Source organism: Coenobita brevimanus, chromosome 64 (genome assembly GCF_032717465.1).
Source record: "Coenobita brevimanus isolate Jiangsu-jjx chromosome 64, ASM3271746v2, whole genome shotgun sequence".
NCBI classification, from domain to species: Eukaryota; Metazoa; Arthropoda; class Malacostraca; order Decapoda; family Coenobitidae; genus Coenobita; species Coenobita brevimanus.
In genome coordinates this window covers 29,110,730-29,125,819 of record NC_137017.1, presented here as the reverse complement: position 1 = coordinate 29,125,819, position 15,090 = coordinate 29,110,730, and the positions used below count along the sequence as shown (strand labels likewise).

At 41.7% G+C, this 15,090-nt stretch overlaps 1 protein-coding gene across 1 annotated transcript in view; it reads right to left on the bottom strand.

Moving 5' to 3' along the window:
* The window catches only part of LOC145404720 (uncharacterized), a 336,793-nt gene that overhangs the window by 71,731 nt on the left and 249,972 nt on the right, over positions 1-15,090 (bottom strand). The window contains exon 3 of the mRNA XM_080276271.1: positions 9,399-9,607. Within this exon, the coding sequence (XP_080132397.1) occupies positions 9,399-9,607 (209 nt within the window). The remainder of the gene's footprint in view (positions 1-9,398; positions 9,608-15,090) is intronic.

Here is a 15,090-nt window from a genome sequence, read left to right as displayed (position 1 = left end):
TCCCTCTCTGTGCTCCTGCATGTTAATGGGGTGTATGCCGGTGAAGCCTCCTATGTGCCGGTGTGTACGAATTGTTGGCTCGTATATCTGTGTGTCTCCCATGGGATTATGCATGCATTTATGTACATGGCTTGGGGATTACGACTGCCTGTGCGTCGAAGGGCGTGGGCACAAAGGAAGAGAGACTTGGATATGTATTCTTGTTAGCTTAAAAGGTTTTCTGGCTCGTCTTTCTGGCACTACATTTTTGCATGTGGTGCATTACATAATTATCTATCATAATTAACCGGGCTTCCTCAATATTTAACAGACATGAATAATATATCGTTGAATAGCACGTTGCAATTAGGAAAACTGATCGTAAAGGAAAAAGTGCTAGGAAGCCTACCTAACCAGCGCGAATACGGGCTATGGTATGGCGTGAGCACTGAGCACAGCAAACCTGATATGATTTCAGACGACTTCCTCAGCTGAAGAAAATTGTCTTGGTGTTGTTTCTGTTACGTCTTTTTCATTTCAATAGGAAGCGAGAGCGAAAATTAGTTACGCTCGCGAAAAGTATGAGTTAGAAACAGTTAAGGCTATACACATTTGGGAAGTCTAAATAGGAATAAATTATGGCCATGAAGAGTTACCGGTAAGAACTTTGAGCGGGATGCATTTATGATCATGAAGATTAGCTGGTTTCGTACAGAATTAGGACAGCTCTGTGAAAATCCCGGGAGGGTCATGGTGATTTGGAGGGACCCTCGAGAATTTGAGGAATATTGTGAGAAATTAGGGAGACTGGTGGAAAGTAGGAAGGCTAACGGAAACTGGGGAGATCGGTGGAAGTTAGCAAACTAGTGGAAACTGGAGAGCCTGGTGGAAATTATGGAGTCTATGGGAAATAAGCGTGTCTGATGGAAATTACGGAGGCTCGCGAAAAATAAGGTAGTCTTATGAAGACTGAGGGATTCTGATGAAGAATGGAAGAGTTTAGTTATGAAAGAGAAGTTTAGTGAAGAATGAGGCAATCTCGTGAAGAATGGGGGATTCCAGATAAAATTGTAAGTCTAGCGAACGATGGGAAAGTTTACTGACAAACGAAGGGTCTAGTGAAGAATGAGGGAGTACCCACCACAGGAACACCTAAGGACTGTGTACACCTCACAACACCTGGGTCTGTCAGACCCAGGCATATAAAAATAGCACTGTACTTGCACACATACTTCATTTAATGAATCCCTGAATATCTTACCATTTATAAGGTATTATCAATTACAAAATTATGCAGATAAGTTTTGATTCATTTAACACTATTAAAAAAAATATTTGGAAGAGTATTGCCAAAAAACTACAAAGTTTTTTGGGCAGTATCCATACAGGAAAGCCATGAACACTATGAGCCTAGCACTTGTGTCACAACTTGAGGAATGGAGGTGCTTCATGATGGGAAGATTGGAACCCACACAGCATAGAAATAACCTGCAAACGAGGAGAACAAATACGCCCCACCCCTCAGGTACACGTGGGTCTCACAGACCCAAAATGCAACTTCTGAGCGATATAAAACAAAAACAGAGAAAGAGAGAGAGAGACACACACACACACACACACACACACACACACACACACACACACACACACGAAATAACTCCCCTACACCTTGCATGGGAACAAAAAGGAAACTACTGAGAAGGATATGGATCTCACGCATCTAAAAGTTACTGAATTAGAGCACGGACTCGTCGACCACGTGTGTCAAACCCGGGTGTTCTTGAGGATGGTTGAAGAATGATGGAGTTTAATGAAGAATGAGGGGTCTAGTGCTGGGTAAGTTTATTTTACTGAAAAACTGAGGGAATCGACTTTAGTGAATAGTATGCGAATCTTGTGATGAATGAGTGTATGGTAGAAGTTGGGGATAATTGTGCAAAACAGAGAATTCCATTCATCTCTCCACAATCCATTCTTGTGGTGTCCCGTAAAGAGAGCAGAAGCCCAGGACTAAGCCCCTGAGCGGTGTATGTGAGCAATAAACTCGAAACACTCTTAGCACCGAACACTTAAGGCTTACATCCAACTTGAGCGTCTAAATCCTCTAGACGACTAGACGTCGTTCTCGGTTACAGGATTTTCCCCAAAAGTAGCAAGTATTTCCTGAAGTGATATAGAATCAGTCTCATGGATATTACGGTGATTCGTGAAGAAAGGTGAGAAGTTACGCATGAAATTAGGGAGTCACCAGGTAATTTGTCTGTTTAAGACGCTGAAGGAAGTTGGGAAGTCAGACAGTGTCACGGCCGGCGCAGGACAAGAGATTCACGAGGAGATAACAAGGTTTTATGAAGAGATAGGACATCATCAGGAGGAGTTATGACGCAGGGGCTCACAGACATTAATTACACAGAAACAGGGAGTCTCAGAGGCTCACGTGGGGCTAAGAGGCTCATTAACTCCTTCACCACCATGGCGTCTTCTAGCTGACTATTATTCTTGCCACTAAGTTTATTCAGCTTAGGTGAGACTGATGAAGCTGGTGGGATTAGCTATGGTCTTCATTTATTTCTTCAGTACGCGTGGCTCCTGAGCAGAATTTAATCGTAGTAACCAAAATTAATTATACAAGACTTCACTGCAGTGAGGGGCTAGAAGGGTACTAAATTTTTCGAGGCAGGAGAGCAGAATACGATAGGAGAGCTGTACGGATAGTTTCAGAGCAAAGTAAGGGAGGTATAGAGCTTACCGTGGAGTCTGAGTTCTAGTAAGGAGGGTATAGAGCTTAACAGGGGTTGAGAGCACAGCAAGTAGATTCAGAATTTAATGGAAGGTTGAGAGTAGTGTACGGGAGAACAAAGCTTCATGTGAAGGTATAGGGGGGGTTAGAGCTTCACGCGTGGTTAGGCTCATTAAGGAAGATGTAAAGCTTCAGGCAGAATTTGAGAGTAGAGTTGGGGGGTCGTAAAAAAAAAAAGAGCTCGAGGGCAACAGCAAGACGTCAAGCAGTTTAATAGCGGATTGTTGACCTCGCGGGGAGCCAGGGGTTACATTAAAGAGAATCATGGAGAGTTAATGAGTTCATTATTACATGGCTCAGCTCACGGGTTACCACCTCTACCGCCCTTTCCAGTTCACTCCAAACCTCCCATTGGCATGCATATTTATAACACTGATCCTTATTCTCTTTCTTTTAAATTATTTTTGCAACCACTGTATCATATTACTCAGGAAAAACGAGATGTATTTTTTATAAATGTTGTTGTCCATATGAAACGTGAACCCGGTGGATTGCAAGCTGAAGCTGCCCTTCTCTTTCAGTCCACCATCCTCCTTTCGAGGGATGGGGATGCTTTTGTAATCAGGCAGTAGTGATGTACTGTTATATCGGTGCCACCACGTGAAGGCGTCCCTCTCCATTCTTTTTTAGTGCCCTAATGAAACAACTTTCTTGTCCATCATTTTAAGTCAGATCGATACCTTCCCTCAGCCTTCCTGGAAAACTTACCCATCCAGTCTTTTTTTTTTTTTAATTCCTGCTATTACCACATGATTTCATTCAGCTAAGGAGAAGCGTCTGGCAGTGAATGAGTCCAGTCATACCTTCACTAGTCAGTCACAACAATTAACCCATTCACGCTTTTCTTTTTTTAATTCTTATTATAACTATACGATTATTCTGAGCAGAGGAGAAAAATCTGGCAACTGAGAGTTAGTGAGCTCATCTTATCTGAGTGACATACCATGTGCCTTTACAAAGTGGCACCTCTTGGGTCCCTTCATGTTCAGACGACATCTACAAAAACTTTCATCACAATACACCCCTCAATTTATTTCTGTCACCACCATGCAAATTTCCATGCAGATTTATTCACTTATGGAGGGACATCTGCGTGCGAGTGATAAAGCAGCTGTCCTAGCGAATTAACGCCTGTCCTGTCCAGCCAAATCCCAAACCACACCTCCGCGGACGTTCACAACAGTTATCCGCCAAATTACCGACACAAGACTGGTCCATGCATTTTTCATTTATCACCTGTTTTCCGGTAAATTTACGGATGAGTGTGAGTCTGAGAGAGAGTAGCGTGCAAGAGGGGTGTGTGTGCGTGTCGCGAGGGCCTCTTATCTTGCCAAGTATACGAGTGGCCCACAGTCAGACTTGTAAATCATGCAACACCGTCGACGCGTGTGACGGAGGAAGGAAAGGTGTGTGTGTGTGTGTGTGTGTGTGTGTGTGTGTGTGTGTGTGTGTGTGTGTGTGTGTGTGTGTGTGTGTGTGTGTGTGTGTGTGTGTGTGTGTGTGTGTGTGTGTGTGTGTGTGTGTGTGTGTGTGTGTGTGTGTGTGTGTGTGTGTGTGTGTGTGTGTGTGTGTGTGTGTGTGTGTGTGTGTGTGTGTGTGTGTGTGTGTGTGTGTGTGTGTGTGTGTGTGTGTGTGTGTGTGTGTGTGTGTGTGTGTGTGTGTGTGTGTGTGTGTGTGTGTGTGTGTGTGTGTGTGTGTGTGTGTGTGTGTGTGTGTGTGTGTGTGTGTGTGTGTGTGTGTGTGTGTGTGTGTGTGTGTGTGTGTGTGTGTGTGTGTGTGTGTGTGTGTGTGTGTGTGTGTGTGTGTGTGTGTGTGTGTGTGTGTGTGTGTGTGTGTGTGTGTGTGTGTGCGCGTGCGCGTGCGTGCGTGCGTGTGTGTGTGAGTGTGTGTGTGTGTGTTTTCGGGGGTCTAACAATGGCGGTATAGTCACATTGTTTATTTAGGAAGCGCCCGACGCTGGAAATCGTTTCGGAATGTCGATATCTAAGCGTGCATTACCGCCCACGCACGTTTTTCACCTTTAACCTTTCATGCTCTACCACGAGACTAAATATGTGTGCAACTTCGACAGCCACGCCATTCATGCAATACCGGACGACTTCTGTGACAGGCTCTTGTCCCAACACCGTGAGCTTGCGAGTTTTGCCCACCCTGTCAAATAGTGAATAATATGACGAGAATGATGATGATGATGATGATGATGATATGATGATGATGATGATCGTGGTGGTGGTGGTGGTGTTTCTGCCGCCGCTGCTACTACTACTATTACTGATGATGATGATGATGATGATGGTGATGATGATGATGATGATGATGATGACGACTGTGATTATGACGGTGACAGTAAAATGGCGACAACGACGACGACGATGCTGCTGCTGCTGATGGAGTGTTCTCAAGGTCACACCGCCACCGTAATAACTAAAATTGTTTCTAATGGGCCACAAAATTGCCAAAAAAAAGTCAATTACGCTGGCAATTTCTCATCAAGAACGAGGAAATTACAGCGCACTTCACCCTTTCCCAACAAGAGGCCTTCCCGAAGTCGAAAGACATCGGGCAGTAAAAGGAAAATATTTTAAAAAGGCGCTACAACACGCAGGATATTATATTATTTTGTTCAGAGATTACATTATTTGTGTCTAATCCCTTTTACTGAAACAGGCCTCACACTGACAGTAGCAAATAAAAACCCAAAAAGGAGGGCATCGTACTGAAGGGGGAAACGAAGATTACTGAGCCCGTTCAGTATAAGGGACCTCCTTTACTCTGAAAAAAATCGTATCAATAGCAATAGAATAAACTGGAATACGCCCACGAAGGGAGTGTCGTCCTCAAGGGATATGCTTTTCTCCAGTTAAGCTTGAGCGTCGAAGCAAGACCTGCACATTCAGACTTGTTCTAAATACAGTAACCAGCTACCAAATTAAAGAAGAGAGAGAGAGAGAGAGAGAGAGAGAGAGAGAGAGAGAGAGAGAGAGAGAGAGAGAGAGAGAGAGACTCTTTCAAGTTTACGGCTTCCAAACGTTGGAGCCCGAAATGACAGGCAGACAAACACAGACAAACGCGACGAAAACCATTACTTGTCCAGCAACGAGGGTGGTAACATTCTCCTGCGGCCCTGAGACCTGATTCTTATACTCGAACCTTGTATGCCAAGTTGCCGTAGAGATCAATATGGTTTCTGCCCTAAAAGACGGACTGACGAACAGATAGAGACCTTCTGGACCAAAAACATTACCTGCCTACAACGTGGCGGGTAAAAAAAAAGTTACCATGTTGCTGAGGTTGATATAAATATGCGCTGGTATGCTGTCCCTACCTTAACTGAGGAACGCTAACTGCTCCCGTGGCGTCAAGAAAATGCAGATTCAAGCGGTATCTTATTAAATCTATGAGAGCTAAATTGCCCATCAGCTAGTAAGGGGTGAGGAAAGGTAGCCAAGTTGTATTTAAGTCGATGAAAACATAGCATCGCCAATGACACCAAGAGCCACACACGCAAGACCTTCCAGTGATGCCAAGTGATGTAAAGAGAATATCAAAGCCGCTAACATACGAAAGTGGATCCATGTCTCAAAGTTACTCTTTTCTGTCTTCTTTTTCACCCTTTTTGTAGTGTATTTCTATCCTTCCTTCCTTCCTTCCATTCTTTTTTCTGTCGTCTTTCTTTTCTTTCTGCAGTGTATATTTTCATTGCTTCCTTCCTTCCCCCCTCCATTTTATCTTTCCTTCCTTCCTTCCTTCTACCCTTCCTTTCTTCCCTCTCTTTCTGCAGTGTATTTGTTCTTTTATCCTTCCTTCCTTCCTTCCTTTCTTCTTTCTGTTCCTCCTTCCTTTCTTCCTTAACTTCGGGTCACAGGTGAACCCCGCCCCCTGCTGAACACCAGGTGGGGGTCTCTTTGTGGGTGAGTGTAAAAACCGGTGGCTGGCTGGGATAATGACTTCATCCCGGGGTCACGACACTACGATACCATCACAGGGATAGACGCCCCTTGAACCACGGCAACGAATTGGGAAGATGGAAGGCTGGGGGAAAAGGAAGGGGAGGAGAATGAAAGAATAGGGAGGTGAAGTGAATAAAGGAAGAGGGGGGGTGAAGAGAATGAAAGAGGTGGGAGGAGGTGAGAATAAGAGAAGAAGGAGGTGAAGAGAGTGAAAGAAGTGGGAAGGGAAGTAAATAAAAGAAGAGGGAAGTGAGAAGAAAAAAAGAAGAGGGAGGTGAAGTGAACAGAGGAAGACAGAGGGGAAGAGAATTAAAGAGGAACGAGGTGAAGAGAATAAAAGAAGAGGGAGGTGATGAGAATTAAAGAAGAGGGAGGTGATGAGAATTAAAGAAGAGGGGGGTGAAGTGAATAAAGGTAAAGGAAGTGAAGAGAATAAAAGAAGAGGAAGATGAGGAGAACAGAAGAAGAGGGAGGTGAGGAGAATAAAAGAAGGGGGGAAAGACCGGGAAAAAGGAGAAAGACTGAAGAACAATAAAAAAAAGGGGTATGAAAATAAGCATATGAAAAAATTGAGAGCTGGGAAGCCGGAAGAAGGAAAAAAAAAATAAAGTTAATGAATCAGGAACGACAAAGGTATTAAAAGAACAAGGAGGTGAAGCAAGCGGAAGATTGAAGAATGGAGACGTAGGAAAAAAATATTAATACATAGGAGAAGTAAGACTGGAGAGGTTGAAAGGTCGGACAGGGGAGACAAACATTTTAAGTATAAATGATGATCAAAGGCGAGAAGTGACAGAAAAAAAAAAAAAAAAAGTAGCAGGGAAAGAGATGGCCAACCCGAGAATAATGATGTCTGAAAATATACACACGGGAAAGGAAGACTGGAGAGGAGCAAAGCTAGGAAATGGAGAAAAAATTAAAGTGAAACTGACTATCGGGAAGAGGTATAAAATCAGACGCAAGGAAGAAGGACGAAGGCTGGATAATTGGGACTTATGAAAAAATGGTTAATTTATTAGTTGGATTAATTAGATTGAATTAGGGCAGATTTGGTTTGACTAGATTTAGGTCTGGTTAGGTTTGTTTAGGTTTGATTAAGTTTGGTTTGATTAGGTTAGAAGTTGGATTAATTAAATTTGATTACGATAGACTGTGTTTGATTAGGTTGCGTTAGGTCTGTTTTGGCTTAATTTGATTAGGTCCGGCTTTGCTTTGTTAGGTTTGTTTTTAAAAAGGCCATTTTCTGTCGACTAAATACCCCAACACACCACAGTGCCTTTCCACGAGCCACAACTGAAATAAATACGCATCGCTTCACAATCAAATTACCTTTCCCACATCCATATACAGTATATTGAATTTAGTATCCATTGCAGTTACAGCAACATGCACAGCTAGCCATATATGTTTTGTTTTGGCGAGAAGTCTTTCGTAATGAACTCGAATACAACATTCTCTTTTCTACATCGTTATTTTTAAGGTGCTTTTGGTTATTAACATGCTGCGTGCTGTACCTAAAATATTCCTCTACCTACAAATTTCATCTATTTTCTTAGGTTGAAGAGAATTTTATTATTCTTAGCATTTCCAAATATATCAATATAATACGAAAAAACAACGAAATTCGGTACTCCTTCTCATGAACACTCCTTTCTATCTCCTGGCACATTTGGTGTACGCAAAAAAATAACCAAGAGTTCTTCAAAATTTTTCCTCCTAATCAGACAATCAGACCGAAAACAGAAGACGAATTATGAAAGATGCCGAACTGGAACAAGACAACCGTGAAAAACTGATTTCAACGTGGAACGCGATTTGGCTGGTCGCTCCTATATGCCCTCTGATGATGCAGGATACTGGATGTGCGTCGGCATAGGAAATTTCTTTAACGATATATTTTCTATCTTATACATTCTCTTATATTACACACATGTATTTGATAATGACAAAGTTTGCATTAGTAACACAAAAAACGTTTATCAAGGTGTAATAAGCAGAATAAATCGCCTAGAAAGAGGCGTTTCGAAATTTCTTGTGCCAACTACAACTATGGTATGGGGTGGTGGGTTCTGTTTTGTTCCTTGTGATTGTGGAAAACAGGTCAGGTCATGGTTGTTCCCATACTAGGTCGCTTCTGCACTGATTACCAACGTCTGGAGGTGATTTAGAGTGATAAGCACTAAAACGACGGCACGGAATCTGTCACTAACTACTTGTCAATAAAAATCGTCCGGCAGTACTGAAAAATAAAATTTATTCTCGTGGTTTGGGTGTGACTCCCCTGCCCAGACTTCTGTACTCCTTACTAATATACTCCTTAGGCTTCAATACTCCTTACGATTTTACTCTTTAGACCTCTATACTCCTCATACTGGTTTACTTCTTAGGCTTCTATACTCAGTTTACTCCTTAGACTTCTATCCTCCTTACCAGTTTACTCCTTGGACTTTTAAACTCCTCAGCAGTTTATTTCTGCTTAGGAGTGTGTATGTATTTGTATCTATACCTACACATGTCTCTTCGTTCGTTTCTGAATCGTACCATGCTCTGTTGTTAACGAGGAAAAAAAGTCTGGAGGAAAAAAAAAGTCTGAACGATGCCTGAGAGAGAGAGAGAGAGAGAGAGAGAGAGAGAGAGAGAGAGAGAGAGAGAGAGAGAGCACCACTTACCAACGACGGTGAGATTAACGAAGACGGTGGTGGATGCTGAGATGCGGTAGTCCACCCTGCACGTGTACACACCCTGGTCGTGGGCGTGGGTGGGCTCCAGGATGAGGGTGGGCGGGCTGGACATGGATCGGAAGTACGCCCTCGATCCCAGCACCGTTTGGTCGAGCCACCGCTGACCAGCAGGGAAGTCAGACTCCGTGGCATCAAAGCTGGGGAAGGAAGGCACAGTGAGGTAAGGCAAGGCAGGGCAGAGTGAGATAGGGTAAGGCGTAACGAGGTAGGGTAAGGCAGAATGAGAGAGAGAGAGAGAGAGAGAGAGAGAGAGAGAGAGAGAGAGAGAGAGAGAATTACTGAACTTCTTTAGGGTACTGCTGAATAAGGTAAGGTACGGCAGAATGAGGTACGGTGCGGCAGAATCAAGCAAGGTATGGCGGAATGAGGAAGGGTACGGCAGAATATGGTAAAGTATGGTAGAATGAGGTAATGTGAGGTATGAGAATGGCGAGTGCGGTACAAGAAGGCAGAATGAGGTAGGGTGACAAATAAATACCGGATTAGGTAAGGCGAGGTATTGAAATGATGACTGAGATAAGGTGAAGAACACGTATATCAATGGCGGGTAAGGCAGGGTGAGATACGGGAAGGCAGAGTGAAGTATGACGGGGTATGTGATGGCTGGGTGAGGTAGGATGAGGTACAGGATGGCAAGGTGTGAGTCAGAGGGATGATGGGTAAGGCCGAGGGTAACTAAAGTGAGGCAGGGATGAATATGGTGAAGCAGGGTGAGTTAATCAGTGTAGGGAGACAGTAAGGTGGAGAGAGGTAGCAAGAATTGTGTGAGGGGAAGATGGTGTAAGGTCAAGGGTGACTGAGTGAGGCAAACGGAAGATAAGAAGAGGTCCAAATATTGAAGATCAGGCTGAGGGGACAGAGTGAAGCAAAAGCGAATCTCTGAAACACTGAACAGTATCTTCTGGTGGCAACAGAAACAGAACCAAGTGATGCAATCATACTAAAGAATTTCAGAGACTGCTTTGAACCGTTCAATAAGAAAGGTCTCCTTTAGCCGACCTGCATCTTCTTGCCGTTGTAAAAACAAAGCAAAATGATAATCAACAATGTCTAACAGTACAAAACCACTCTCTCTCTCTCTCTCTCTCTCTCTCTCTCTCTCTCTCATATATATACATACATATATATATATATATATATATATATATATATATACTACAAAAGGAAGTGGTCATATAAACTTCATATTTAATATATACTACAAAAGGAAGTGGTCATATAAACTTTCTGCCATACTTTATGAATTTCACATTATTTTGAGTAAGTCAACGCACTTAGCTGCTCTGTAGATGAATGCTGTAAAATAAACTATATTTAGCTGGTACTGAGCTGTGGAGAAGCTCTAGTTTAAAAACAATGGGTAGTGGACGTGTGAGAAACAGGACGTCAACTGACAAAGGTCTCATGAATAAATTGTAGAATAAAATATCAGTAACAGCACCACAAGTTTTCACATTACACGTTAAGCAAGAGCGATTAATGTCTGGACGAGAACAGAAGCATCAGATTAAATTATACTGTTGGATCGAAATACATTGTCGAGCTAGAAAAGGTAAAAGGATGTAAAACAGAAATCTGAGTCGAGAATTACGGACAAGAAAAACAGTACTTCATGCACTTCAGTATAAAAAATATTTACTTATGCGTTGCAATATGGAACTGGAGCATTAAACTAAGAACATGGTGTGTAAAAATACTTCTAGCAAAACATGAGTGCTGAATCACAATGTAAAACCAGAATGGGGACAAAGAACCACAACATAGAATTAGGATTAAAATTAAAATCAAAATGTAGAATTACAGGTAAAGATGAGGTTAATCTCCTGAAGCCAGGAACGCGTCTGTTTTAGTTTATTATTCCAATCTCTAGATGATTTATTCAGCTCGGGTGAAGCATTTCGAATGGGAGGGGATAGAGGTAGCCTTAATATACTCTTTTACTACTACAAATCCTTCCCTACTTGAATAAAATGTCCTGGGGTATTCAAGACATATAATAGACAGAGAGCGTGGAAGTATACTGGTATAACAGACAATGTTGCTGCAGACTGGGACAACAAAATCAGATAATAAAATACAGACACATAGACTGCAAAGCTACGAATACACCTAAAATAAGAAAGTAGAGTTGTAGTCACTGTATAACTAGAATCTGGCTGCTACAGAAAGATCAGAATGTAGAATTAGAATCATAATCGTACTACAGCATCCGAATAAAAAACTGTGTTCCATGGATCCAGCCTGCCAAATAGAAAGTATGGTGATGCCAGAACCAGCACCCAGGCCTTCACAACTCTACCCTGTCTTATTTTTGCCACAGCTTGGTGGACGGGGGCCAGTTTTAGCCTCATCACATACATTTTTGAGGTTTATGTTTTAGCATGATCTGACCCATGAGTCCAAAGTTCCAAAGAATGACGTATTCATAGGTGACCAGCCTATGGTTTTAATTTTGGCAACAGCAGGAGGCTTTGGGCACATTAATATGCTTTACACAGTCCAACGCCCTTCACTGTGAAAGGTGTCACTTTAATCCTCTGTTGCCTTGACGCAGGAATATATATCTTTAGGAAACATTTTCTTACTCCTTCAATCCGACAATGTTATTATTATTTTTATTATTACTGTTAATATTCTTATTCTTAATTCTTATTATTATTGTTATTATTATTATATTCAGACGATTTTAATAAGATTAGGAGACATGTTTCAAATTGGAAGGGGTCGAGGTAGCCTTTATTAAATTTTTTACTGCTGGAAAAAGATAAAAATACGTCAATAGACTGAAGGGGTTAAAAGTCTATACGGAAGGTAACTATGAGCCAGTAAGCGAAAGGTAGTACATGAAAAAAGCCCTTTCGCTCCTCATTTTTGTCTCGTGTCCACTTCACCATTCTGCTCTATCCACCTTATCATTCTAGTTCATCCACCGCCACTATCCGTCTTTCAGTCCGTCCGTCACGCTCCATTTACTTCCTATGGCTCAACAACGTCATGGTATTGCTCATCAGGTATCCCATCGCCCATTCACTTATTCATACAAATCGTACCTTCATAAAAACAAGTATGAAACCAATGAGAGGATTATGTGAGTGAATAAGTTATTCTTTAACTTATTACGCCACTTCAGAAAAGTCATGTACACACACACACACACACACACACACACACACACACACACACACACATTTAATTGTTACATGGGTTACGTATCCAAAATATAGTAACACACAAACTAAATACTATTTTTTATTTAACATACAGTACTCTCTCTCTCTCTCTTTTACGCCTGCCGCCACAACAAAAGGTCAGCCATTGTTTACATTTTATTTGCCAAACCGTGACACATGACAGGGCCATTGATCGCCATTGTTTCGCTCGTCTCTGTTGGTTATTAAAGCCTTATTGTTGCTGCAGTGGGTAAATACGTCATCATCATTATTATTATCATAATTCTTATCACCATCATCATCACCATTTTTGTCATCATCATCATCAACAATAACATTCTTCCCACAAGTTATATCACATTTATATCCTCCTCCTCCTCCTCATCATCATCATAAGAGAGTCATCACAAAAGGAAATTATCACGGCGGCTCCTATGACTCAATTTTCACTAAATAAAATCCTTTGGTCTTGCAGATGAACTCTCTTGAGAGAGAGAGAGAGAGAGAGAGAGAGAGAGAGAGAGAGAGAGAGAGAGTTATGTTACGTATATAATAGCGGAAATTACATGAAGTAAGCGTACAAATTCTTACGTCATGCCTGAGTGTTGCCGGTTCCTCTCGGTTATTGCTACGAGAATTAAATGAATTATGAGTATCATGTCTCACATAATGTCTAGTTGCTCGTAAAATAAAAAAAAAAAGTCATATTATTTCAGGGGACTATATTCAAGAACCTATGGGAATCAGCTCTTATGCAGTCCTTAATTGCTCGCTATGATGAATTTCCTTACTGTTACTCGAGCGAATACTAAAGCGAAGTATGCAAATGAGATCGTTGGTCGTAGAGATATTTCTGATTGAGATTCACAAAACAACAGTGAGGGAACCGAGTTTTTGCTCAATTCGGCGGGGGACGTCGTTTCGCTATTACGTACAAAAACTTTTCCTTGATTGTAAAAAAATGATAAATAATAATAATGACGAGTGTAATTGTAAAAACACTCTACGTATTTGTAATTTCTTTTGGGTGAAGGCTGGATACTATGCAATACGGGTCGAATCACTAAGAGGTGAATAAAGGTTTTCGATCATGTGTAATCAGCTACAAAAGTTCGCTCGCCTCACTCGCGTTTCTCTCACTGCTGGATCAAAGACGTTTAAATGTGATGTAGCTGACTGAGGTGCACATTATCATTCATCTACGGGTGATATTTTGCACCTTTGTCATCGCCTTTCAAGTACCCATATGTCTACTGATAACAGATGTAGGAGAAGCGAATGGACAATTGTAGCTGACTGATAATGTCGCTGGTGGAGTGAACAAGTCTCCTACCCTTCAATGTTTTAATATAAGTAGCCTTGCTCGTGGCTTCTACATCTCGAAGGGAGTGATATGAGGATTCGCTTTTAGTGTTCTATTACCTTTCATTAACAAAACTTATGAGGACAGATTACTCTTCACGAGAGAGGTCAGGAGTGAAAGCAAACGTGATGTATAAGGAGAGAAAATAAAAGCTCTGTGGCTGGGGAAGAGGCCACCTTATTTGCTGTTGTTCAGGGCTATTATTTACAATGCAGCGTAATCACTGTGCAGGATAATCAAGTCTCCATACCAGTTAACTGTTACCTAAAACAGTCTTGTCTTCATCTTTTCTTCACTTTAACGCTTTCACAGTCGGGACAACTCTTAGTATTCCATTCCAGCTATATTCAGACGATTTTAGTTAACTGATATTGAGTCAAAGGAGCCTGGGTGATAATACTGTCACCATTATCCCTCTCTCGGTCGGTACAATTCCAATGTTTGCTGCTAATCCCAAACGATTTTCTTTACTTTGAGAGGGAGTCAGGTAAGCATAAGTAGTAATTTTCTCTGTAGTTTGGTTGCGTAGTATTTTGCATGAGTAAAAAGGGAGGAATAAAGAGGCTATTTTATGCCAAATTTAAGCTCATGAAAGTGCTGGGTGGTCCATATACTACACACCTAAAGCCTCGTGTGCTGATGGGGCGGCTCAGTCATTGTTATCTTTTACTATCTGCCATTATTTCTAACATCTAGTAACTTTTTATTCTTTACAGTGTCTTATTCTTTACAGTGTCTTATTCTTTACAGTGTCTGATTCTTTACATCCACTGACTGCATGGTCGATCAGCAAATTGCACGAAGCTGTCTAAATGTCTGCGTTCATCACACCAGCAGACTGAGCCGTCCCCACAACACACCAGACAGGAGGGCGCAATTTACAGACCACCCTCTATATAATCAAAGAACCAGGTAACATGCATGATGGGGAAAACAAAAGCACAAACAAGCAATTCTATACACAACTTAAGTTCAAGAAAGTATGTAAATATGAAGCCGATTATAAAAGCAATATTAAACACAACTTTATCTCTAAGAGGTTTATAAATATGGAAGCAGGTACTATGTATGGTGGGGATGGGCAGGT